The sequence below is a fragment of the Podarcis vaucheri genome (genome assembly GCF_965113315.1).
Source record: "Podarcis vaucheri genome assembly, chromosome: 9".
In the NCBI taxonomy this organism is placed as follows: Eukaryota; Metazoa; Chordata; class Lepidosauria; order Squamata; family Lacertidae; genus Podarcis; species Podarcis vaucheri.
Window position 1 is genome coordinate 45,402,126 of NC_138767.1, and position 27,953 is coordinate 45,430,078.

Below are 27,953 nucleotides of genomic sequence, written 5' to 3' on the forward strand. Positions count from 1 at the left end.
GATGCTGTCTCATGCATGTTGGCAAGATGACAAGCCACACATGTGTGGAAATGACTAATTAGCAAGGGGACATGGGAATCTGATGCTGCCCCCATTGGTAGAGACATGTCATGGAAAGGCCTGGGTGTTCTTAATTACAGAGGAAATAGCGCCACCCGCCTGCCCCAGCGGTCAAGGGTCATGGAAAATTGAAGAGCATTCCTCAGGTACACCTTTATTTCACACATTGGTTGCAGTCCCTACAAAAAGAATGAAAAGACCCAAATCTAGAAACATCTGTTGTTCAAATTCTTACTTCAAAATAAATCAGTCAGTCCAGAGAGTGCTTGTTCTATTGCTTTACAAGACAGAGGAAGTACACTGCTCAGCCGGAATGATTTTTGCTTTTGCATTTTTGTTGCCATGGTGGGAAGGAAGAGGCAGATACCAATAAATGGGATTTAAACAGGCAGCAGTAAATGGGATTCAAACAGGCTTCATTGAAGGGACACAGCATATATCAGGGGTCAGCAAACTTTTTCAGCAGGGGGCCGGTCCACTGTCCCTAAGACCTACACGCTGATTCCTGGACCATCTGTGGACCAGATTTAGAAGCCGATTGGGCCGGATCCAGCCCCCGGGCCTTAGTTTGCCTACCCATGGCATATATGCATGGGCGTATGAGCATGAGCACATTGTTCTCACACTGGCACTGATTCACAAAGCTTAACATTCTCTTAATAAGAACACTGCAGTGAAAACTGCTTATTCAAGTATGTTATCCATGCTATCTCTATTCATTGAAGCTGAGTCCAGATTAAGACCCCAGTCCTGTACTTTACTTAGCTGGGAACAACACCGTTAAACTAAACAAAATTTGAATGGGATCGCACTGTCAGTCCGTTGAACTTGGTTCCCATTGAAATGAGTGGGACGAGCTACTCATGCCTTAAGTCCCATTGGTTTCAGTATAAACTGGGTTCCACTAAGAGGCTGCATGCCTAACCCTATTTACATGTAAGCTAGCCACAATGGCTATGTTCTGCCTCTGCTGTCAGAGGCAACATGCCTCTGAATAGCAGTTGCTGGGAACCACAGGCAGGGGGAATGCTACTGCAGTCAGGTTCTGCTTGTGCTAGCTATGGGAACAGTGTGGGTGGCTAGACGGAACCTATTCTATTTTTTTACCATTCCAATCACTTCTGGAGCAGATCTGGAAATCATTGGGGATTGAGGATGTGTGTGTGTGCTTGAAGAGAGAAAGCCTTCCACTCAAAGAGCCACTGCTCTTGTTGTGCTTTCTTTATCCAAGGTCAGACAACCTGCTTGGAAACTTGAGCTTCCCCGCATTTATCTGACTCCTGCACATGTCAGCTTTATTTACATGTGTTATGGTTATAGCTGCCAAGCAGTGTAATTTTAATCATCCTTTACACTTGACAGAGAGCAGAAACATTATTCAAATATTCAGATAGAATATCATTTTATATAAATAAATGGCCTACAGATTCAGGAGGAATATATAGCTAACATATCCTAGAATGTAACAAAAAAAAAAAAAAAAGCTGTGTGTTTATTTTGAATTCTTGATCTTGATCTCTGGCTTTAGCCATTGCTTTTGGGGGAAAACCACCATAATATCACCTATCAAAAGTTTCGGTGCAAAGTGATGTTACAGAAAACGCAACTATATTGCCCACTTTCAGGCCACGGGAAAAGTGAAATGCTAATTATTTGACCTTTCCTTTGACAAAACAGAAAGGGTCAAACTATGTGATCAATATACGGTACTTCTTTCTCTTCAAGCTTCTCTCTCCTGCAATATTACTTAATAGTGTATTCATTTCACACTTATATTTCCCCCTCCAGGGTAAAAATTAGGAATAAGTCTGAACTACACACCATTTTCAGGGAACATTTTATTCAGAGTTAACAAACTGTTGTTGCTGTTTTAGTTTTTGTTGTGATGGTTTCTTTGTCATCATCGTCTTCATCTCATGAGAGACCAGGATGACTAACCATGAAAATGCAGCTCTAAAAATGAAAGTGGAAAATGCCGTCCCCACTTTTTTGGATAATTTTTATTATGGCTGTAGAAACAGACCTGTTCCTTTAAAGGTATACGGGTGTTTCAAGCTGTTTTAAACTATTTCATTTGCTGTTGGTGAAGCTATCTCACAGTCAGATATGATTGGTTGGCATAGTGATGTCTCCTAGATCGGTCCAAAAGCCTCAAATAGTTCCGAACACCCTTATGACTAATCCAATAAGGATTGTCCTCATTCGCAGTTGTCCGTTTGCCCTCAGAGATGTGCCTAAACAGCAGGTGTTGGGGAAACAAGGGCACTAAATAGGCTCAAAAAAGTTTGTCATTGAGGCATTATGGGAAATTGTCAGTTATCTTTTCTCCCTGACATAAAAAGTATCCTAAACAGATTCAGAAGGGTAGAGTACTGACATAAATTCATAATTAAATACCAGAATCTATATTCAGAGAAAATAGAGTTCTGAAAGTAGCATAATGTTAACAACACTTACATAAATATATGTTTGATCTAAACTGCATTACTTTTTTTCTTAAGTAGCAGTCTGAAACAGCAGCAAACATTTCAATCCACCTCACACTGCGAGGTTAACAGTGTATTTGGATTTACTAATAGGAAGAGCAGCTTTTCATTTTCTGGATCAAAACCAAATTTTGCGTTTCAGCAAAGAAGATTTTCCCCATGAGAAATGAAAAACTAATACCATATATATTACAATCACTTTCAAGGATACCTATCCTCAGTTATAGTGCTGCAGAGAAGTACAAACACATGTAAGTCTCTCAGAATAAAACAGGAATAGAAATCCATCACGTTGCTCTTTATAATCTCACAGAAATGAACATCCCTGCTTGCTTCTACAATAAGTAAAGCACACAAGATTACTGAGATGCACCACAGTGTAAAGGGTGATATATTTTATTTCAGTGGGTTGGAGTTGTGCCTGCCCAAATGTCTGCCATGGGGCTTTCATAGGCAGCTCTATGTGTGGAACTGTGAGCCAACAATATGCGTAGAATTACACAAAGTGGAGCTTGAATTGAGCTTTGAATTTAGAGTCCCCCAAGCCCCATTTTCCTCCCCAACCCGATCATGTTGGCACATAATCTACCATGAATCAGGATAGTACAATCTGAGTTTATTCAGATAGGGCATAAGAACCAGGATAGAGCAGGAACCAACAAAGTTAGTAGGAATTGATTGGACCAACAAAACATATACTGTAACACAGATTCAGCTCTTTATGCTCCCCCCCTTTCTCACACACACACTCATGAAACACACAATATATTCAACCACAGAAGCATAAAATAACATTCTAGCTAATAACTTTCCCTATAGCAGATTTAAACAGGAGTGTCTACAATAACTTGCAGAAGTATTTCTCAGCAAAATTATTTTATTCCAAGGCTAAGCACAAATTCAGGAAGAAAGTAATAGGCACTTCTGTTCATAGAAAATAATATTCAGCAACCACCCAGCTGAAAACATCCAGCCAGCTGAAACTATTCCTTATGAAAATGTGTTTTTTTTTACCCAGTGATGTCATAATCCTATGTGAGTGGGCCTGTGCATCATAGAAACAACTAATACATGAGGGGGAGGCCTACGGCAAATGGGTGAATGTGTGCAAAATCAGGGTAATTTTTGTAAAGAAATGAAAGAATGCTTTTATAACGATGGAAGACTAAGTAATGATGGGGAAGGGGAGCTTCATACGAGATTTGCCCAGGCTCACTCTGGGAAAAGTCTTGTCTATTTTTAATAAGAACTTGATCCCCTTTTCTTTTTCAAAAAAAGAAAGAAAGCAGTGGGTGGCAGAATAATTTCTTTGCCTGAAACAAGTCTTTGCCCCCAAGGTTCTTACGAATTTCTTCACCCCACTGAAGATTGTGGGGGGTGTTTCTCGCCACTTTTCACATGCACACACCCAGCTCTGATGAATATGCTGGGAAATTTTCTATGGAACATACGACATAGCACAACCTCCAGACCTTGAGCATGTTCGTGGTTTGTGCACCCATTCCAGCTCCACAATATCATTGTTGAAATGCAGCAGCCAGAAATGTGCATAGTATTTTAAATGTGGTTTTTCACCATAGATTTGTATACAGGCATTTCGATAATGGCAATTTCATTTGCGATCCCTTTCCTAGCGATCCTTAGCCTTTCCACAGCTGCTGCTGCTGCTGCACATTGAGTCTGCATTTCATTGATTCCACTGCAATGACCTCAATATCTCTTTCCTAGTAAGTCACTGCTAGCTTAGTGGTTTGTTTCCCTTGATGTGCATCACTTTACACTGAAGTAGGGATGAAATTTTGTGAAAATATCTGTATTGAGCCCATCCACATATATTTTCTTGTTCCCATCTTGTTCCATGATCATGAGAAAGTTTTTCCTAACAAGTTTTGCTAAGAGGATTATTAATTCTTGCATATTATGGGCATTATAATACTACAACATAATATTATGCACATGTACACTCCATATTTCTTATGGTAACCAGCACATAAACAAATACATACTACAACAATGGATATAATTGTATAAAAATACTGTATCGATGCAGATAGAATTATGCTGCACAAATATAGTACAGTATGGGGCTTGACTCTTTTCTATGCATTGTCTATATAATGTTGTAACCCGCCCTGGGACCTTGGGATGAAGGGTTGGTAAATAACTATTATTATTATTATTATTATTATTATTATTATTATTATTATTATTCTACCCGTTTTTGCATCTTAAGTAGTCAAACCAGCAAAACTAGCAATGCACAATTAGCTTGGACATACTGTAAGTGAAAGTTCAACACAAGAGGCTGTCTGATGTGAGCAAAGCTTGATCGGGTCAGAAGCATCAAATTCTGTCTCTAAATCTCTTTAAAACTGATTCCTCCCCAGTCCTTTTAGGGTTTCCATTCCCCACCACATCTGCTATTTTGTTGCCTTATCACCCATTTGGGAGAGAACCTTTCAAAGTTCTTTGCAATTTATTTTCATTGCCCTGAATAATTTGGAATCATCTGAAAACTTGGCCACCTCACTGCTCTGCTCTTATAATCTACTAGTGTTGGTACACAAAGCTAGGAAGGGAAGTACTAGATATGATCAGTCAAGAGAGGAGTAGATGTTGGATGGCCATCTGTCATGGATGCTTTAGCTGAGATTCCTGCATTGAAGGGGGTTGGACTAGATGAACCTTGGGTCCCTTCCAACTTCCAACCATTCTATGAGTAAGCAGTATGAGTCCTGAGCTACGTACCATTTCTAGGAGACAATTGCAAAAACAAGCTAGAGAAAACTTGCTGCCGTTGTATTTTTTAAGACATTAAACAGTTGTCTTAATGTGAGGCAAGGCAGCCAGGGACTTGGTCCTCTGGTGTAGAGAGGAACCCAGTGGTTAGAGTCCTGCTTGCTTAATGGGAAGGAGGAGGCAGGTTGAAGTTGAACTGTGGGTCTGATCCCAGGCAGCAGAGACCTTTGCCCATCCTGCAGGGATGACCCAGCTTCATGTGGTCCAAAGTTGTCCAAAACGAAAACAAAGGGTTGAAGGAAAACAAGGTGGAAAAGAGGACCCCACAACAGAAAACAGTCCACTGGAAAGAGAGGGACTACTTAAGGACTTTCATCATATTGAGGCTGGCAGGCCCTTCTCTTGGATCTTCTTTGAGCTTTGCTTTCGCCAGCTTTGCTATTCCTTCCTGACCCAGACTTGCAACATTTTCTATGGGAAGGGTAGAGAGAAGCGCCTTCCCCTTGGCCATGGCTTGAGCCTTCCGGACTCTCATCCACTCAACTTTTCCTTCTTCTGCTCCTGTTCCTGCTCCTCCCTCTGCAGTGATTTCTGGTGTTTCCCCTTCTGCTCCAGTAGCTGATTCTGGTGTCTTGCTAATTCTCCTGTCAGGGGAAAGGGAAGATCTATCAAAGAAAGAGATACTCACCATTGCGGACGTCACATCCACACCACATATTGAAAGGACATTCACCACACATTTAAAGCACATAGCTTCACCCTCGCCCAATAACTCTGTAATATCCCCTCACAGAGCTTTAATTCCAAGCTCCCTTACCAAATTATGGCTCTCAGGATTCTTTGGGGGACGCCAAGTGCTTTAAATGTGTGGGTAAATACTCTCACAAGAAGACACAACTTACGCAAGCTTCAGACAGCAGTTGCTCAGTAATCTCAAGAGCAGCTTTATGAAAAAAATCTTCAATCTCAAACACATCCTTTCTGCTGTCGGAAAGCAGCTCTCCTCAAAATAGCAAAAGCAGAGGGAAAATAATGCCTCCCCACCCCTCAGCTCGTCAGGTCAGGCAGCCATTTTCCAGGCAGATCCTCCTCATACGTGTCCTAGGCAGGGGAAGTGGGTGGACAGAGCAGGTGGACAAGCTCTTGCCCTCTCCTCTGGTTCTTTCCAAAGGCAGTCTCTCCCCTTGCAGCAATGCCTCTCCCCTGCAGCATCTCCTTATAAGGGTCCCAGACAGTGGGGTGGATTGGGAAGAGAAGGGGTCAAAACCCAGGGTTTCAAAACATAGGCTCTCCTTTGGAACCTTGGCTTCGGCATGAGCGTGGAGAGCGGGGCTTTGCCAAGATGCCCCTGCTCTTTAGGAGAACAGGGAGCTTATCTACACTTAGATCCTGGATTTAGCACTGATGTGCTGATTCATTAGCTCAGCACTCACTAACAATGCTGCTGCCTGAGCAGAAATCTCTCTCTCTCTCTCTCTCTCTCTCTCTCTCTCTCTCTCTCTCTCTCTCTCTTCCTCTCTCTCTCTGGAGGTTGAACCACATGAGATGTGGGCAGTTCCTTAGTTTTTGAGGGCCATCTTACATATATACAGGGCTTTTTTTCCAGCTGGAACTCACCAGAACTCAGTTCCGGCACCTCTCAGCTGGGCGCCATTGCCATTCTAAGAGAACAAGGGAGGTGTTCATGGTGTGCACCTCTTTCTCTAGAAAAATAGCACTCCATATCTAGTGAGTAGAATGTACACACCGTTACTTGTAGAATGTCCACAGTTACTTCTAGAGTGCAGCATGAGTGTTCTGAATTTTCTGTGAATAGATAGGCTGAGAGGATGCGGCTGCCGAGGTTCCTTAATCCACAGCACAGTAAAACATACACATACATGCACCAACCTTCCCCACTGTTTCTCTAAAGTATATTTTAAAATCCTTTATATTATTTTATATATATAAAAAAGCATCTTTCAATTTAAATGAGTAATCTAGCCTATTTAAATCTCATATCTGGTAACCTTATAATACTGGAAAGCCATTTGCCGAGTTACCAGCAATGTACAGACACAAAGCTTCCTCAATTAATAATTTAATAAGCAACTTAATTTGTTTCATAAAAAAACCCAATTAGTTTTTTAAAATTCCAGAGAAGGATAATTTAACCATTTAACAACTGCTCCCACGAACTTATTTCTTTACTCTTGTTCTTCCTACATTAACAGCAAACAATGATTTTAGGGCACAATCCCATACACCTTCTCCTGAGAGTCAGCCCCACTGAACTCAGCAGAACTTACTTCTGAATAGACATGTATAGGATGGTGTTGTTAGAATCTTAAGTGCTATTTGTACATAATGTTCAAACCATCATGTCATCTTATTACCTAGGATGCAAAGCATTGTCTTTGCTTGATTTGGCTTTGTGACATCATTATGTAGTCAAATCTGATTGGCCACAGGGTGGTGGTATCATAATGCCTGTGTGACCCAGTTGACTGGGATTGCTTCAGAAAGAAGCGCATGTTTATTTGGTCATGCTTATTTACATGAGTGTGAATGCAATCCTATGCACGCTTATCAGTTGCTTTTTACTTCTGAGCGGGTTATTAGGTGCATCCTTACTTGAGATTAAGCCCCACTGGACTCAGTGGGAATTTCATCTGAGTAAACTTGTATTGGATTGGGCTGCATGACTGCAATCCTACATATGCTGACCCTGGAATCAGCCCCATTGAATTCAGTGAGACTTATTTTACCATAAACATGCATAGCCGCAAGATGAGATATCTACATTTCTGCAGGAAATGTTAAATATTCCACTCAGTGGATTATATAATATATTATGCAGCAAGAGGAAAATCAAGGATCAATAATATCATTTCCCACAGATTTATAAGGATTTAAAAGTAATAGCTCTTTTAGAGCTGGACTGGACAAAAAGCTCAAAGGGAAAGGTTACCAGTTATTAGAAACCTCATATTGATTCTGCGCAAGTTTTGATATGTGCTGTTATGAATAATGTATATGTTACTATAGCTGAGGGCCACATCTTCTCATAAGTGAAAATAAATACACTTGTGAAATATGTTTAAAACATGGACATACTCAAGTCTAAGTGAAGCCTCAGTGGCATGAAATGCCAAAGGCATCCAACAAAACGTTTTGTTGCAGGCAACAGCACAGAATCATAGAAGAGTTGGAAGGGACCTCAAGGATCATCAAGTCCAACCCCCTTCAATGCCGGAATCTTTCACCCAATGTAGGACTCGAACCCACAGCCCTGAGATTAAGAGTCTCATGCTCTACTGACCGAGCAATCTGAGCTAAACTGGACAGAAAGTTCAGCTGTACAAACCCGAGGGATGAATAGAAAATGGGAGGGAAAAAGCATGGAAAGGTTCTTGTGCAAAGAGTGTGTGTGTGGAGTCAACAAGAAGGCAAGTCCAGCTTTGCTAAATGGCCACATCATTTACAATACCACACTCTAACCAACTGAGCTAACCATATAACCAAATACTCCTCAATGTTCATGTATTAAATCCTGAAGTATTGGATAGTGCTTTTTGAAATTTAATTCTAATGTGATATGAATTTGGATTCTATTATTTTTAACCCCTCCCTCAAACTTCTGGTTTTTAAACTAGGTCTTAGTACTATGTGGAGTGTTTTTGCATTCACAGTGGAATTATTGCTGGCTTGAGACATACTTATTAGGGGAATTTACACAGTTTCATTGGTTGCGACGCCACTTCTTTTAAAAATTTGTAAAAGGTATGAGCAGAATTTCTAAATAGATCTTCTGGCATGAAAATAAAAAAAACCTTATTTGTAAAGTGTTAAATAAATTGTGAAATGTACTTAAAAGGCTTTCTGTTTCAATCCTGTATATACACAGTGTGCATAATGGAAAATCAAGATTAAAGACAATCCGTTATGTCATTAAATGTTATCCAATTTTAAATACCCTCAAGCACCTGTGTGAGTAGTCTCAGTTCAGAAAAACATTTTAAGACCAATATATAAACCCCTCACAAATACTTTGCAATGGAAACTCTGACAGATTGCCATGTCCTCACCAATGAACTTTTCTCTGTGTACCACATACTAGTTACACCCATTGGCCGGAGCCATTACTGGCTTATTGCTGAAATTTCAGGCTGATTGAAGAAGGTGCCAATCATAACAGAATGGAGTGAAGGGGGGAACACAGGAGGAAGGACTGCGTTCGTAACAATGGCCCATGTGTATATGAAACATTCAGAGAACAACACGAGAGCTTAAATCTCTTTGAAATCAATGGAAATGAAATCTATCCTGCGCACATAGTCAACATTTCAGTTAAACCTATCATGCATTTCAAAGGCAGGCACACTCGTCTTTGACTTCCTTTACACATAACCATGCATCTGCAGATGGATTCATATATTCCTTACGTGAACTCTTTGCACAGTGTGATGTTTTACAAAATGCTCGATGTTGTTATCAGGAATGAATGACAAATCCAAAATATTTTGCCTTCAACCATTTTGCAAATGCTCCTATACTGCCTATACTTGGCAGTGGCTGGCCTTTCCTATATCTCAAATATGGTACTACAAAATTGTTTTTAATATGTCCTTTAGGTTAGTGCTTTTAGCTCACTTCGTTTGCCTGCTCATCTTCACCACAGCTCAGCAAATTAGGGGTCACTTGACTGTGAGCAGACAGTACAAAAGATGACAGAGGTGAAGTTTGAACAAAGCTGCATATCCAACATTGTATATACTGGAAGACATGTTGGAAAACCAGAGCGTTGCCAGAATCCATGGTGAAGTGAGATGCAAATCCTCATTTTCACATGATGCATTAGGGGAATGTGAATGTGTGTGTCTTGTAGCCTTCCTTGCTTACATGGCTGGCACACTTTTATTCCTCCACTTTTCTGTTTAAGCACATTTCATAATAATGTTTAATGGAGCCATTAAACCAAACATACAGAACGATACATCAGAGATCAAAGAGAGTGAAACCGAAGTGAACTGCATGTTCATGAGTTTACTGACAAGCAGGCAGGTCTAGCATTGCTGCTGTAATATGCCGGCTCCTGAATCTTGAAGTCTTCCCTCAGCTCATTGGTGGCTCCTTTGAAGGACTTCCTTATCATGGAAGATGTCTGGTGGTGAGTCACTGGTGCCAAACATGGATTTTCTGAACAGGACAGTTGGGGAAGCACTAGAAATTACTTTTTCCCTCCTTTCCAGTAGTAGTATGTAGCACAGACCCGTACGTAACCTGTCGAAAACAAAATAAAAACCCATTACAGTACTCTTGTTGTTTTTTAAAGCTTTTTATTGAGTTTTACAATTTAACAATCAACCAAACAACATAATGTGACAATTATCATAAAGGAGGGGGGGAACCCTCCCCGTAACTTCCCTCAGCTTCCCCCTCTGGTTCTTTAAATATTTACTACTTCTGCTTAAATTGTTATCTTTTGTGATCTTATACCTAAATGCTCTTTTCAAAAAACAACCCATTACTCTTGTAAAGCCTAGTTCTTTCATATGGAGAGAATAACCTACTTTTATCCTCCAACCATGTGGATGATTTGACAAACCTTAGATGCCCAGCCATAATAGTATAAAACATAGTAAATGTTACATTTACCTTTCTTCTTCTTTAGTGGAGCATCATAGACAACCCTGCACCTTTTGTTCCTTCTGCTTGGAGGAACTCTTCGTTGAGTCTCCTTGCAAGAAGAAGATGAGCTTCTGCATCTTGACATCTTACTCGTTCTTTCAAGATTCCAGGAGCACAGGCATTATCTCTTGGCTTGTACAGCCGAGATAATTGCTCTGGTGTTTTGTGAGTTTCTGAAGCAATTGTGCCTGAGCTCCTCCTTTTATAACATCTGTAACAATATCACATAGTGACCCTTTGTCTGCTGAAATGTAACCATATATAGTAACTGCCAGATAGTCATGGGGAACAATTGTAACTAGCCTTATTTTGTAGTTTTTCAATGAAACAGCATTTCATCAATTTTTGTTTTGACAGTTCAAAGTCCAGTAATTATTAAATAGGGCAAAGATCAATATGTGGAATTAGGATGGCAAACTAAAATTTTAAATTTTGACAGATGGTGCTGGAGAGTTTGTATTTAAGAGGCAAATACATTATTTTTCAAGGACAAAGATACTTGTGAGCTTATCAGCATCTGATTTCTTGAATGGTCAATTGAATGGCAAATTCAAAAAGAGTGTTGTGAATATGGTTGTTTTACTAAGGCTTTTGACACTGTAAATCATAATGCCCTGTGGACTGTCTGCTTTATTTACTAAAATCTTTTCCATATTCTGTTCCATAAATTCCACACAAAACATACTCATTGATATTGAAAACAGTGGCAGTGCTGTTTATAATGTTACGTAGTTGCAGAACCTATATCTGTGGCATTGACAGGTAGGCAATAGGCTGTAACAATAAATGACTTCCCTTTTTATGAAAATCCATTCCCCTCCCACCCTTTCTCAGTGATCGAGATTATTTTTGAAATTGGGACCAGAGGTTAAACTAACTGGGATTTCTTTTATGCTATATGTGAAAAATCTGCTTTGGGAATTCCTGAAATACTGGATATCAATACAACTGATGATGCTACAACTGAAATACATTTTTATTTTTGAAATACTGCTTGATTTTTGAAACATTTCATAATTCTATTATTTCATAAAATTCATTTTAGAAACCCTCAACGTGGTTACAATGTATATACTCTTGCCTGAGAGTAAGCCCCATTGAATTCAGTAGAACTTCTAAGTACACATGTGTAGCATGGCATTTCTGGACTGCAATCTTAGACACATGTAGTGAAGTATAGAGTGCAATCCTCCTAAGCATGTTACTTGAAAGTAATTCCCAATGAATTCAGTGTGACTTACCCTCCTGTACGTGGGTTTAGGATTGCATTCTGTCCCCCAAACTACTGTTTCTTCACATGTACATGTATTCTATCATACACCCCCCCTTAACTTGGGGGGGGGGTGTATTCCCATCCAAATAGCCTTTCTTCTTCAAAACACTTAAGAGTGATCTCAGATGACTTCCTAATAAAACAAAGGGGGCAACCACTCTCCACCTTCTTCATCCCACTCTTCAGGAATATTAACATTGTTTTGTTAAATTCCAGACTGCGATCAAACTTGGTTAAGGCAAAACTCATATTAATAAGAACTTAAGAAGCGCCATGCAGAATCAGACCAGAGATCAGTCTAGCATTCTGTCCCCAGTGGGCAGTCAGATGCCTACGGGAAGCCCACAAAGAGGACACGAGCACAATGGCACCATCCCATTCATGTTCCCCAGAAATTGGTATTTAGCACACTGTCTCTGATACTGGAAGGCGTGTATAACCATAATGGCTAGAAGCCATTGTTAGCCTTATCCTCCATGACTTGGTCACTAATCTCCTTTCAAAGCCACCCACACTGGTGGTCATCACCATCTTGTAGTAGAAAATTCCATATTTAAACGGTGTGTTGTGCAAAGAAGTGTTTCCTTTTGTCCATCTGGAATTTCCCACCCTTCGGTTTAAGTGAACAACACCCAGGTTCTAATCTGAGATGGGGGGAATCTCTCTGTCCAGTTTCTCCACACACCATGCGTAATTTTATTATTCTGTCTCCCTGTTCCTTGCCCATATTTATAAACTCAGAAACCCCAGAAACAGTAGTCTTTCCTCATGGAAAAAATTGATCCAGCACCCTTTTCTGCACCTTTCTCAACATCCCTTTGGATAGTCCCACCTGCATCTCACAATAGTATGGTTCATAAGAAGACAAAAAGAAGGCCAAGTGCCATTCAAATGGTTTATTGAGTGCAGCGCATGCTTCCAGCAGCCTGGTGCTTCATCCTGGTTTCTGGCATGGTATTTTCCTTCCGTTTGCAGCAGTCGCCTCACTACAGAAAGTGACCTAGGCTAGACTGCAGATGAGGCTCTCCGGTAATGGGACTGGCGTCTGCCTGTAGACAGAAAGAGGGAAAATAGAAAGAAATGTGGGCAAAGGGATCGAACAAAGCTCCAGATTATCTTTATTTCTCCCCATAAAAGACTTGTGCCACCACACCATCAGTTAATTTGATTTCATAATGATGATATTGTTGCTCCTCAAGTAGTGCCAGCTCAAGAATTGTGGGACTTGCTATGGCTTACAATGTGTCCAATAGAAAACCTCAGCAAATGATATGCTGTGGGTTGAATCACATGACCATTCACCAGCTAATGAAGAAGAGATCTATGTGGGTCTCATATTCTTACATATGGACTCCCCTGTCCTGTCACATGGTGCCAGGTCTGGAACGGAGCACCTCATTTCCTCCTTGGATGATTAATCCTTAGAGGTTTAGCAAGTCGTATAAAATACCTTTGGAACATTACATTGTGAGCGGTTTTTACAGGGAGGATATTTTAGGGTTCAGTAGAGGCATGATGGGTGCAGGGAGAGAAACTTCATCATGGCGGTCAAAAGCCTGCTCTTGGCAAACCTTAAGCCCTATTTGGGTATTCAGTCTCCTCACATGTAAGAAGACATGTGGTGTGTGTTTGTGTGTGTGTGTTTGTAGTCCTCAAAGAAGTGAGAAGCCTCTATAGTCATGGAGCCACCCCACACAATTTAAAACTCTAAGAGTCTGTGGTAGGGAAGCTTGTTGTTTTTTTTTAATGATATTTATTAAGGTTTCAAAGAAAAGAATTACATGAATTAAAAAAAAGAAGAAAAAGAAAGACAAAAGTAAAAATAAAATACAAAATACAAAATACAAAAAAGATAAAAAACACTTTTAAAAAACCAGTCTTTCCATACCTTACATTCATTTCCTTGTTTCCCTGACCTCCTCACGCCTCCCTTTTTTTGTATTCCAATTCAGTTAGTTAATTCAGCAATTTCTTTCCCTCTTTGTTTTTATCTTAGTCCTTTAACATAATATATTATAACTTTGGATTCTCACTTGTTAACAATCCATTTTTACATACACCTTTATAACATTGCTGCTTAAACCACTTAACTTCATTCTGACATCATTCTAACATTCATTAATTTTGCAATATTTCTGTAAATAGTCTTTAAATTTCTTCCAATCTTCTTCCACCGACTCTTCTCCCTGGTCTCGGATTCTACCAGTCATTTCCGCCAATTCCATGTAGTCCATCACCTTCATCTGCCATTCTGGAAGCTTGGATGCTCAAATAGAATTTAATTTGTAAGAAAACTGGCATCCTTTCCCATTGTTTCTAATGGATACTTTTCATTCATATATATATCAATGTCCTGTCATAACTAATGACCTGTCATAACTAAAGTAGCTGGTTAATTTCAAAGGAGAGAAATTCAACTAACGTAGCTGAATTTGTTCTTTTTATTATATAGTGCTTTGTGCATAACTTATAAGAAAAGAGTCTCTAAGGTGATTTTTTTTTGGGGGGGGGTGTCGACAGCAGATGAATAAAACAAATAAGTGAGTGCTTCTGAGAAATAATTGTGTTTAATGCAAAGTGGCCTAATTGCTTCCTTACTCTCAGTGCTACCTCTGGAGATTTTTAACCCTCAATGTTAATCTTACTGGATGCTTCACAAAACCCCAGTTTAGTAATGTTTTAAAAACCTGCTCTCATCTGCCTTGGGAGTCTTCGAGCAGCTGGTTTCCTGCTACGCTGTTGTCTCCTAAGGCGAATCATTCTTCGCCTATTTCTTCTCTGCTGTTGCCGTGACATCATGTCTTTTCAGGTTTTCAGCCTCAGGCAGAGCTGCGAATTCAGTTGGTCATCCTCTGTTATGGTGGTTGATGTCACCCTGGCCAAGCAAATGAAATTAATTTCAACAGGCCCTAGGGTGGGTGGTCATTCTGCCTTTACAGTATTACTATAATGAATCACAATATATCACAATTTGATCATTGACATGTTCCAGGTAAAATACAGGTAATGGAATCAAGAACTCCCAGTTAACTGCTGTGCTATAAAGAGTGCCTTATAATTTGATATCAGTGATATCCATCTCAGGATTCAGAACCATTTCCCATTAAGTACAAAAATACAATCCAAACTGCCTGGGGTTGTTTAATGCTTTCTCACTGCATCATTCTTCTGATATTCATTTTATTTCTATTTAAAGCATTTATAAAGCACTTATTAATAAGTAAAATATCTAAGCAGTGATATAAATTACCTATACAAACTGTATAGGTAATTTACAGGGGCAGGGGAGGCACATAGGAAGCTGTTTTGCCTTGAAAACAAATGATTACATTCAACTAAAGTCCTACTAAAGTAGACCCACTGAATTTAATAAACCTGTCAGTAATGTCGCTTAACTTCAGTAGGTCTACTCTGAGTAGGACTAGCACTGAATGCCAATCAAACAAAATGGCAGGACAGCTGATCATAGCTTTCTCAGTGTCTGTTTTGACCCTCAGATATCTTTCAAAGATATTTGATACTTAAAGCGAGATGTTATTTGATAGAGCTTACCTGGACACCAGGTACTGCACAAATGATAGTTGTGTGAGCATCCTGGTGACTGGTTATGCCAGGAAACCAGTGACATCACAAATGATGTACATTGTGACTTCGGTAATCCAGATACAAACCAATTCTCCTAAGAGTGATTTTTAAATTTTTTTGCATTAACTTTTGTTTTTTTGTGGGGGCGAAATGTGCTGTTACAACTGAGTTATTTTAGCGTTTCGAGACTATATCCTCTAGCTCTCTCACAACACCCCAAGGGCAGTTCAGGAAATAAAAAAAGGAAGTATGTATGTATTATGTATGTATGATTTAATTTCTACACCACCCTATACCCAAAGGTCTCAGGGTGGTTCACATAAAATATCAAATACATAAAATTAAAACAAAACCTACAACCCAATAAAAAACCCCAAAAGAGCCAGCATTTTTAAAAAGGGTATAGGATGTAAATCAAGTCAGACAAAGGCCTGGTTGAAAAGGAACATTTTTGCCCAGTGCCAGAGGTGTATAGTGAAGGCGCCAGGCAAACTTCCCTGGGGAGAGCATTCCACAGGTGGGGAGCCACTGCAGAGAAGGCCCATTCTTGTGTTTCCACCCTCCTGACCTCTTGCGGAATGTAAACTGCCACAATGAAACAAGGCTTTAACAATTTAGGTGACAACTCACAACTGCACATAAAAACCCAACTATGTAAAGATACCCTAAATGACAGCTGTGGAAGGTAAATACCAAAATCCAAACTCCTTCAACCAGCATTGAATGCTTTTCTAATGGCTGTCACAATGGGAGAAAAACAGAGAGATGGAATATGAAGCCAGTGAAACCACTTTCCAGAGCATGGGTGTCACAGCAAAAAAGAGATTGTCTTCTCCTCTGTAGCAGGTAGGACTCGGGGCAACATCTCCCCTGCAGATGGAGGAAATGAAATAAAGATATGGAAGAAGGCACCCTTAAAAATCCAGGAGCATAGTGAACCTGTGGCCATTCAGATGTTGTTGGACTCCCCTCATGCTGAACCTTTAGCGGTGTTGCATGGGGCTGTTGGGAGCTGGGGTCCAGCAGCATCAGAAGGGCCAAAGGTTTCCAATCTCTAGCCTATTCTTATAAGTAGCCTGTGTGATTGAGCCAAAAGTACAAATACTATTTTCCCTATAGTGCTCTTTTGCTGGAAGGCAAGCTTCTGAATTGCCTTTGAAGGCTACCCAGTGCTTTTAAGAAGGGGGTACTCAAGGGTACACAGTACCGGCACCTGAGGCCACCCCATATAGTAGTACATATACAAGCTTAGCTAAGCATGAATAACCGAGGCCAATTCCCTACTGGAGAACAACAGGAGCAGTTGACTCACCATCCTAAACGAAGAAGAGGCATCCCTAGCTGCTGCTACCACCTGAGAATTCAGCAGCAAAGCAGGAACCAGGAGAATCCCAGAATGGCATACCTTGTGCCTTATGCAGAGCGTAAACCCATCCAGTACAGGTAATGCCAACAGCTTGCCAGATCTAGACTGGCCTAGCATCTTAACCTCCATCTTGTCTAGATTAAACTTCAGCTACTGTGAATTAAACTTCAGCCCACAACAAGGCATTCATTCAAGGCATGAAGGACACATCTCACAGCCCTTCAGATTTGTTGAAAATGAAAATAGGACTTGTATCATCAGCGTATTGATGATACCACACTCCAAAGTGATGGCTCGTATTTTCCAGTAGTAGGGTCAAGTGTGTGAGGGAGCAGGAAGGGAAGAGGCTAACATATTGGACAATTTTCTGGTAAACTACTGACAGACGATATAAAAGGAAGGAGGTATGCAAACACAATGAAGGATTCTTGGTGGAAAAAGCTAGCTTTCTGTGGTTGGCTCCCACTCATCCCCCCCACTTCCTGTTAACAATTCAGTTCAGGTCTGTATGTCAAAGCTTCTAGTAATGTCACATCCCCAAGGTGCTGATGTAAGAGATCAGGCCTGTTCTTCTTTGCTTCTGACCTTTGCAGTCCAAACAGGTGAGGTGTTTCATCCAAGCCAGGAGGATTATAAAGAATATGTAGTCTACACAGCTGGCTTATATTGTGAAACAGCATATTCTCTCGGGGCAGGGGGTGATTTTGCTGTAAGCACTTCCCATGCTTGAAGTTTTTCCATATAGCAGCAAACCAGGAGTTCAGGAAGTTGTTTTCTAAGCATGATTTAGAACTCCTCCAGATGACCTGTTTTATTCATCCTGATTTGCTTGCTCAAAGCTAACGCTGTGGCAAGTCTTTGAAACAAAATCCTGATTGGTTTGTGGGGCAGTCATGTGCCCAGACACTGCACCACCAACCACCCCATCACACATATAATAACTGGACAAAACAGACTTTGACACAATCAACAACTCTCAAACTCAGTGTTCCTAAACTTTTTATTAAGTTCCTTTTTCTGAGCTTCTCCCACTCACGATATCCACTTATGACAACCTAGCAATTCACCCACCAACTTCATTGAGGAGTTGCCACCTATCCCCAGTTAAGAAATCACATGAGAAACCACAGGAATGAAATTTTAGCATTTTATTGACAGGTGGCATTGTTCAAATTGTTGCAGGCTCCTTGAATCTCAGGAAGTTATCCTGGGTATTCTCATGAAAGATTGTTGTGTTCATTTTGTTAGACAAAGGTTTTGGTGAGTCAGATGGTTGAAATCAAGGGCACAGAACACCATGAAGATGAAAAGAGTTAGTGTCTTCTTCTTCGCCCCTTCTTGCGACCACGACCTTTACCGGAAAAGAACAAACACCACCACCAGTTATTAAATGTAACCAAGTTGAGCTGTAGTAAATAGCGATAAAATACTTTTACTTCCTACCAAATGTGTTTGAAGGGTCACAACTCAAGAGCGCAATCTTATGTGAGTATACATAGGAGCCATATGGCATAGAAGTCTTAAATTTAAGCATCTTACCTTTCCTTTTGCCCTGGCGTCTTTTTCGTCTCTTTCCAGAGCCACCCGCATGGCTGGCCTTTTGCCTCATTTGACGGAAGCGGGTCAGGCTCCGGCTCCGGCTGCGTTTGATTCGGGCCATTTGATGTTTCTTTCTTCTCTCAAGCTCTTAGCAGTGGTGGCATAACCTGCACTTGGGAGCCTGAGGTTCACGGTGGCGGGCTTTGCCTTTTTATAAGCAGCCTCAAAGCCACAACAAATGATGACCCTGCTTAACTCATCTGTGATGAAATACAGTGGGCAGCAGCCTTGCGCGACAAGGCTGCTATGCCTCGATTTGCTCATTTAAAACAATTTTAACTCAGCTTCCCAAGCTGGAGAAGAACCTCTAAAGCCAATACTGTACAATGGCATTGATATCAAAGGGTGGAAGGGGAAAACATCCCATAAAATCCGGGGTCAAGCAGCTAACCACAAAAGTGTCATTGAAAAACACAACAGACCAGAAAGTGATTTTGAATAACTTCAAAATCAAGTAGCAAGAGGGTCACAATTAGAGCCCAAAGAGCTTCCTGAGAAGGAAGGGGTTAACACTCCGGTAAAAGACCTTCAGAGAGGGACTAAGGTCAGACACCCTAAGCAGAGTCACCAAGAAGGATGCTTCCCTGGTCCAAGGATACATGCTTCAGATATGAGTAGAACAGACAAGAGAGAGTGCACGGATTATCTTAATGAGCTGGTGGACTTATGTAGGAGGAGGTCCTAAAGCACAGAAGGCTTCAAAGGTCATAACCAGCACTTGAAATTGGACCCAGAAGCAAAGCATAAGCCAGTGAAGGGGAGTCACATGTTCCCAATGTCCAGCTCCAGGTAACAATCTGTCCACCTCTTCTGAATCACCTGAAATTTCCCAGTGTTCTTCAAGGACTGAGTGAATCCAGGCATATGATATTCTTGGAGGGAAGGTAATGTTGATATAGCAGAGTCCGTTTGCACAACGGAATGATGAATAGTACATGCCACATGCCTTTTGTTGCTTTATTTTCAGTTCATTGTAGAGAATTTACAATCATGCATCTTGCCTCTGCTGGAGCAGAGAAGCAACTCGTCCTTCTCCTCGGAATAACGAACACCGAGAGAACAGAGAGAAAAACAGGAAACCAGTGTACGTCACATCCAGCTTCCCATTCCCGTGGGAAAACCCAACAGTACTCTGACTGTGGAATGTAAACATTGTCTTGTGACAAGCACTTTGCTGCACAGTGAAGAGAGCAGAAACCAACATCCTCCCCCTTTCTGTGAATATCACTGGGCAGCATGTTCGTACAATATCAGTACAAACCCAACTTCTGTACATAGGTACAGTGTTGATCCCTTGATACAATCTTGGACAATACATCAGCAGGAATTTCATTACCTGGCATATAGGACACCGTTACGAGTCCCTTCTGAATATGTTCCCTAGCATGTTGCACCTTCAATTGCAAGTGCTTCGTGCTTTGCTTACAACCTTCCGAATTCAGCAAAGCCAAACATGCTTTGTTGTCCTGGTAAACCTGGATTGGACATTTGACAGGAATTTTCATGTCTTTGCACAATTGTAACAACCATTCACAATCCTTAAGTGAATAAGACAGTGCATTCAGTTCAGCTTCACAAGTACTTAAGCTAATTGTTGTTTGCTTCTTGCATGACCAATCAAACAGACCCTGATTGTACATGTAGCAAACTCCAGACGTACTTTTCCTGTCTGTAGTGTCACTTCCAAAACTTGCATCTGCAAAAATTTCAAGACCACCAGACTTCTGATTGTTAAATCTCAGTCTGTAATGCATAGTGCCTTTCAAATAGCGTGCTATGCGTTTCAGAGCTTTCCAATCCTTAACAGTAGGATTGTTGACTTGTCTGCTTAGCAAATTACAGCTAACAGCAATGTCAGGTCTTGAACATCTGGCAATGAAGTTTAGCTTGCCTAGCACACTTCTGTACAGTGTAGTGTCAGAAAATGCTTCTTCAGTGTCATCTACCTGATAACCTGTTGTCATCGGTGTGTCTACAGGGTTAGCATCCATCAGGTTCATTTTGCTTAACACATCAGCAATTTTCCGTGACTGGTGTACTAGAATGTTACCACTTTGATCTTTCTCTATTTCCAGAGATAGGTAGTTGTTTACCTCACCAAGATCTTTCATGTCAAAGTGCTCTTTCAGTTGAGCTAGGGCATTATTGTACATTGTGACATCTTTCCAAAAGAATAAAATATCATCAACATAAAACAAACAATACAGCTTCTTTTGCCCCTCCTCTTTGACAAATACACATGGATCAGCTTTCCCTTGCTTAAAACCTAGAGAAAACAATGCTTCAGTGAGTTTTGTGTTCCAACACCGTGCACTTTGTTTGAGACCATAAAGGGACTTTTTCAGAGCACAAACAAATCCCTGTTTTACCTGTACGCCATCAGGTGGATGCATATATAGTGATTCACCTAGAGATCCGTACAAAAAGGCTGTATTTACATCATGGTGACTAATGTGTAGATTCTCCTCTGCAGCTAGCTTGAGCATAAGTCTTATGCTCTCATACCTCACCGTGGGTGAGTAGGTCTCGTGATAGTCTTCACCTGGTACCTGTGCAAAACCTCTGGCTACCAATCTGGCTTTGTGTCTGACTATCTTGCCATTTTGATCAGTCTTCGCTTTGAAGACCCATTTGCTTCCAAGCAGTTTCATTCCTGGAACTACTGGAACTAGTTCCCAAGTTTTGTTCCTCTCCAAGGAATCAAGCTCAGCCTTCATAGCATTTAACCAAGGCTCAGCTTCCTTAGAATCCAAACCCTGGATTTCTTGGAAACTTGAAGGTTCAAATACCTTCTTGGAGCTTTTAACAGCTGCTACTGCTGTCTTAGCAAATTCATCAGCAAATCTCTTTGGAGGTCTGCCTTTTGTGGCTCTTTGTGACCTGCGAATCAGCCTTTGGTCTTCAACACTCTCCTCTTCCTTCTTGGGAGAAAAGTGACCTATTGTGAACAATGGTTCTTCCAATTCCTGATCAGAGCTTTCAGAGGGTCGCATAGAGGCTTTCGCACTCTTGAAATCCTCTGAAGTATCCGATTCAGTTTCAGACTCAGAATCAGAACCTTCATCAGTGGGTGTGGGTTGTTGTTGCTTATCCTCAGTCTCATCACTGTCATCAGGATAACATTGAAAAATTCCCACGTTCTCCCCCCACTTGGCATTGTACTCAACACTTCTTGTGAGCCTAATTGTCTTAGAGTCAGTCATCATTATTCTGTAAGAACCTTTCTGATAACCTAGAAAGATACCATGCAATCCACGTTTGCCTAATTTGGAGCTTTGTGGTGAATGAATCCACATGTCTGAACCAAAAATTCTCATGTGTTTGATGTATGGTTTCTTGCCAAACATCTTCTCATAGGGGGTACAACCAATCGCTGAAGAGAACCTGCGATTGTAACTGTAAAGAAAACATGAGAGAGCTTCGGCCCAATAACTCTCTGGAAGATTTGCATCATGCAGCAAGGTTTTTAACCCTTGAAGCAATGTTTGATTTGCCCTTTCGCAAAGCCCATTCTGCCATGGCGAGCGAGGACTGGACAAATCGTGTTGAATTCCTTTCTCAGTCAGAAAAGCTTCAAACTGCTGAGAAGTGAATTCTCCCCCGCGATCTGTGAAAAGAATTTTTATCTTCTTGCCATGCACATTTTCTAACCAAGCACAGAATTCCTTGAACCTTGGAAAAGCCTCTGATTTCTGCTTGAGATTATACACATAAATATACCTGGAAAATGCATCAATGAGAACCATGAAGAATCTATTTCTACCCAAAGAGGGCGATAGTGGACCAACTAAATCAGCATGAACAACCTGGTATGGTTCTGTAGCTTGCCTACTAGACACCTTACCTTTCGCAGCCATTTTCACCTTGTTTGCTGCACATGCTTTGCACTTCATGTGGTACCTGCAGGGTTTAATAGTCATACCTTCAACCAAGGTAGGCATTTTAGATACTGCCTCAAAATGCAAATGACCAAATTTTCTGTGAAAATCATGAATACATCCTGCATGCAAACTTTTGTTAGAACCTGCAATGCAACAAGTATCATTCTGCACAACATCATCATAATACAAAACAAACAAACGATCAACACATTCAGCATGCAATACATAATCGTCTTTCTTTGTGATGGTGCATTTCTTGTTCTTGAAGGAAACGTCAATGTTCCGTTCATTCAGCTGCATCACACTGAGAAGATTGTGTGTGGCATCTGGAACATAAAGTACATCATGTATCTCTAAGTCCAAACTGTGAAGAACAACAGTTCCGTAGCCTTGACTGGGAATCGTGTGGTCATCCGCCTGGTGAATCGCACCTTCCTGCGGTGTAAAAGACACGAACAGTCTCTTATCGTTGCACATGTGGTGTGTAGCTGCTGAATCAACAACGAAGAAAGATCTAGACGTCTTCTGGACCTTTGCGACCTTTGGAGTGAAGCGTGAGACCATTGCCTTGTGCTGCGTTGTCCTGGACACCGGACCTTTGCCTTTGCTTTGGCCTGTTCCACGCGCTGAACCTCCGCTGCGCTGCTCTGTCTTGGCCCTGGGATATTTGCATTCCCTCTTCATATGGCCTAGACGTCCACACGAGTAGCATTTCACTGCCTTCAAAGCTTTGGCGCCCTCTGGTGGTTCCACTGCACTCTGGGATGACGTCTGTGAAGACTCCCCCTTACCCATGCAGCTAGCACCCCGGCGATCTGCTTCATTCTGGATCACGGCAGTAACAAAGGCTACTGTGAGCTGAGCAGTTGGTTGAACAGCAATCTGAGTGGCAACGGACTCCCAACTTGGACCCAAAGAATGTAGTATCATGAAGGAATACACAGCCTCTGGAAAGTTGAGTCCTCTCTGTTGCAACTCATGTCTCAGATTTTGCATCTCCATCAGGTGTTTACGCACATCTCCACCTTCAGCAAGAGCCATATCATGCAGCTTGGCATAGTAGTACATTGAGGAACCAGCTTCTGTCCTCAAGTGAGCCTGTCTTAAAGTGTCCCAAATTTCTCTGGCTGTGGTCTTTCCACGCAACAGACAGAGCTCTTCTGGGGATACTATCAACGTAAGCGTTCCCCGTGCTTTGGAATCCTTAGCATTCCAATCAGCTGTAATTGGAGCTGGGGGGTTGTCTGTAATAACATTAAACAGACCTTCTTTCCGCAGAATTGCCTCTGCATATAACACCCACTCTGTGTAATTATTCTTATTAAGCTTAGGAATCCCAAAATCATTAACCAGCTTTGCGTTTGCCATTTTCTGCTGCTTAAAACAAGCTGCGTCACAGTCCTGCAGCTTCAGCCAAAAGCACTTGTAAAAGTACTTTCGTTTTCCCCAGCCATCCAAGCCTGTTAGCTTGTGCCTCTAGAGCCTTGCCTGTAACACGGCAAAACGGCTTTAAAAGTTCAAAGTCCAGCCATAAAACCATAAACTAGTAGCTGGCAGGCTGCCAGGCTGCTCCGGGCAGCATGAGCACATACCTTCATCAATCAAACTTGACGCGCAGAGCAGATAACGCGATCCGTTCCTCTGTACCTCTGCCGGCATTCCGACTCGAACGCTGGAGTCTTTAATCCTCAGTTTGATTTACGTCTTTCTGGGCCCATAACCAAAATGTTGATATAGCAGAGTCCGTTTGCACAACGGAATGATGAATAGTACATGCCACATGCCTTTTGTTGCTTTATTTTCAGTTCATTGTAGAGAATTTACAATCATGCATCTTGCCTCTGCTGGAGCAGAGAAGCAACTCGTCCTTCTCCTCGGAATAACGAACACCGAGAGAACAGAGAGAAAAACAGGAAACCAGTGTACGTCACATCCAGCTTCCCATTCCCGTGGGAAAACCCAACAGTACTCTGACTGTGGAATGTAAACATTGTCTTGTGACAAGCACTTTGCTGCACAGTGAAGAGAGCAGAAACCAACAGGTAATGCCCCACATTATAGCTCAATACTATTTTTCAAATCCGGCAGAAAACGAGTTTTCACCTTTTATAAATGATGGCTTTGTGAAATATAGAATATGAGTTTGCTTCTCCTCGTGGAATGAATTTTGCTAGGCTTCTTAGCTGGCTTACTAACATAAGTAGCTTTCTTCAGAAAACATTACTTGTCTCACAAACTTTAAGCCTTGTTATGTCAAAAGCTAATGGCTGGCAGTGCTCCTATAAATAGTGCACATGTAGAGCCTTCCATGATTTTACAAGAGGCTCACCCAATGCCATTATGCAAAGAAGGATGAACTGGTGATATTTGTTGAACTAAAACTGGAGATGAACTTTAAGGGCATAGGGTGATAGGAATCGGTCTAAATTTCCCCCCTCCTAGTAGGGTGTGTGCACACAGAGTACACTAGCTTCCCTTCACACACCCACACACCCCATGCATGGCATGATTACCACGATTAATATTCTGTGCAGAAATGTGTGGTGAAATGTTCTTTATCAGTTATGCCGGAGAAGTCTGCAAAGAATGGGCCTGCGCTGTGAATTTTCACTGCTTGTAGTTAGTACTCATTTGTATTCAAAGCGAGACACCTTACCTTAAAATGCTTACTTGAGTTGCAATTAAAAATGAGGCATATTTTGCCCTGCTGATAAGCACATTTTCCCATTCATCAGACTAGGCTGCTGCTGGTGCATATTCAGAACCCGAGTACTTAAACTTCTGTGGTTGCTTTCCTGTTAGCTGAATTTTAGTCTATGGGGGTCCACTAACAGTGATTCCCACAAAGTCCACTGGGCAGCGATAGGAGGGATTAGGCGGTCCTTGAGGGATCCTGGACCCCAATTCTCAAGGCCTTGTAAGTTAATATAAGAACCTTGAATCTGGCTGTGTGTGTTGGCATTGCCAGGCAAGTAGAGCAGGTGTAACTCACATTTTCTAGTTATACCCTAAAATAAAAATATTTTGGAAAAAGGTGATTATCTTTCAGCCAGAGGGCCAGATCCAAAAGTGGCCAGCCCTCTGTGGATCACACTGGGCAGCCAGTTTACCTGAGATCATATGATTTCAGGCACAGGAAAGGTAAAGCTGCAGTTGTAAAGAAACATTTGCAGTGTGTGCTGTTTGCATTTGGCAGCTTTCTTTGCTGTGCTATTTTCAGGAGGGATCAGATCAAAAGGATCGGGAGCTCCTGTATCTGGTCCCTGCCAAAAGCAGCATGGTGGGTTAAGGTGCCAGATTCAAGAAGTGCCAAAGGTACAGCCGTGGATGCAAATGAACCATCAGGAGTGCTCCTGACTACTCAGGACACAGAAAAAGAACAAGTGGAAGTTTGCCAAAAGCAGTGGCCCAAGGTAAGTCGTCAAATTCAAACAGTGCAAAATTCTAGCTGCGGCTGAATTTGTCGTTATTTGCACATGTAGCTTTATCAGTATTGCACTTGACATCCTGTGACATCAGGTGTTGATCAGGTGAGTGTGGCTTAGCCTACCACAGACATTGGAGAATTGAATGGATAGAGGCTTCCATTGGATTTCTCGGTGATCTTGTTTGGAAGTATGAAAGATAAAACCTTGAGGAACGACCAAGAAATTATTGTTTATTATCAGCTGCAACAATCAGTGTTAGTAATAACTGGAAGAAAAAGGGAAACACAAAAATGTTTCAGTGGTTACTAAGCACATGGGTTATATTCAGCATAATAAAACACTGGTTTTGTTATGATATGGAAGATTTTTGAAGAATTGAATTTCTTGTGTTCTGGAAAGTAAAACTTCATGTTAGAATGCCAGGCTTACGAGGTTTTGGGTGCAATATAAGTACAATAAGATGGGTGTTTGCGATGAGAGAATGAATGCATGAGGTAAGGCGATGATGAACCAATAAATTATTATTATTATTATTATTATTATTATTATTATTATTATTATACATGCTGATGTTTGTTACTAGATGCTGAATTGTGTTATATGTTTGTTTTAAAGTTAGTTTATTAGCCTGTCCCATATATGGTGATTTCTTAAGACACAGAGGTTGCCATATCAACTATATGAGCTCATAACCACCAGATGCTCCTATAAGTAAAAGTGCAGCAGGCAGCATCATTTCACAAATTCAAGTACCATCTTCGGAGACAGATTGTGCTGGCTTCACGGAATGACATGCTCCTCTTGATCCTCTACTAGACTTTTAACATCACCAAAACCCCAGAAAAATGACGCGATGTGGCTGCAGGCCTCCCTATCGCAGAAGACGTAAAAGAGGGGGGTTGGCAGGTCAGAGAGGAGGAAGAAGGGGAAAGAAAGGGAGACGAGGTAAAGCAATGATCCTCATGGCATTGTTAACAAATGAACAAAAAAAAGCAGCAATTCTTTGTGGTCTAGAGAAACATGCATTAGAATGAGGGCAGAGTGGCCAGTTTTGGGTCCTGTCAATGCCTTGCTTGAGTGCATGATGTAGATGTTTAAAAAGAAGTGTTTGCAGGTGGGGGGAGAAACTCAAACAATATTTTGCACTTTTGTTTCCGCAGTGTCGGTAGCGCACACAGTGTACTACTACAGGAAAGTCAAATAGAGCTCCGAAGCCCTTCCTTTCTACCATCCAGCATTTCCAGAAATGTCAGGCAATATCACCAAGATTTCTGCCTCATGAATGAACCACAGTTCCAGCAAAGCCAGGCCGACTGATGTTCTGAGATGCTGATGCCCTCCAAAGAGGAGCAATGTGTCATTAAACCTGAAGCTGCAACATCTTTCCTGCCTGGCCTGGTTCCTTTGCCCTTCTTGATGAATCTTTTCTTGGTGGTGGTAGGGTGGGGGTGGGGCGCAGAGGAGAACTGGAAAGTGTGAATTTCATAATGACTAATCCTTCCTTGGGGAAAGGGTCTGCTGTGGTTTTTCATATAGCCTCCCAAAATTCGATGTCGGTGTTTATGGTAGCTGGTTAAAATTTACTCAGAGCAGACCTATTGAAATTAATGGATCTGCTCTGAGTATAACTACCATCGAATGCAACTCTATGTATTCATGTTTTAATAAGATCTCTATTTTTGTAATGGCAACTGGTATACATGATGGCTCGTCTAAACTATTAAACTTGAGAAGGGTCAGCTCAGTATGAGAAAACAGAAGGAACACATGGCATCTTCTCTTTTACCTGTATATTATTTAATTATGAACAATAGGAATAACTCTTAGTACTGAAAATGTGACTGAATGTGACACTGGGCACCCAAC

The 27,953-nt window shown here is 41.2% G+C and overlaps 1 protein-coding gene and 2 long non-coding RNA genes across 24 annotated transcripts in view; 1 reads left to right on the plus strand and 2 right to left on the minus strand.

Annotated features, from left to right (window-relative positions):
• Positions 1-27,469, plus strand: part of LOC309540428 (uncharacterized protein) — a 110,732-nt gene extending 83,263 nt beyond the window's left edge. For 18 of the 21 annotated variants that reach the window (XR_014223241.1, XR_014223242.1, XR_014223243.1 and 15 more), the window contains one exon: positions 27,248-27,469. Coding sequence is in view for 3 of the 21 variants with exons in the window: in XM_082237305.1 (XP_082093431.1) it covers positions 27,248-27,291 (44 nt within the window). In the remaining 18 variants the exon portion in view is untranslated. Of the gene's footprint in view, positions 1-19,552; positions 19,568-19,647; positions 19,663-24,701; positions 25,577-25,879; positions 27,033-27,247 lie in introns of those variants that run through there. The other 3 variants (XR_014223257.1, XR_014223256.1, XR_014223258.1) reach the window with 3 other exon arrangements.
• On the minus strand, positions 5,325-7,652 carry LOC309540458. Of its 2 annotated transcripts, XR_014223310.1 has the most exons (3): positions 6,823-7,628; positions 6,188-6,773; positions 5,325-5,950 (listed from the first exon to the last, which is right to left on the minus strand). It is a non-coding gene; the product is annotated as an uncharacterized lncRNA (long non-coding RNA). The 2 variants fall into 2 exon arrangements; XR_014223309.1 differs by having other exon boundaries at positions 6,188-7,652.
• LOC309540437 lies at positions 10,291-18,923 on the minus strand. Its single transcript, XR_014223266.1, has 5 exons — positions 18,719-18,923; positions 17,126-18,530; positions 14,916-15,103; positions 10,923-13,277; positions 10,291-10,547 (listed from the first exon to the last, which is right to left on the minus strand). It is a non-coding gene; the product is annotated as an uncharacterized lncRNA (long non-coding RNA).
• Positions 27,470-27,953: the final 484 nt, after the last annotated feature.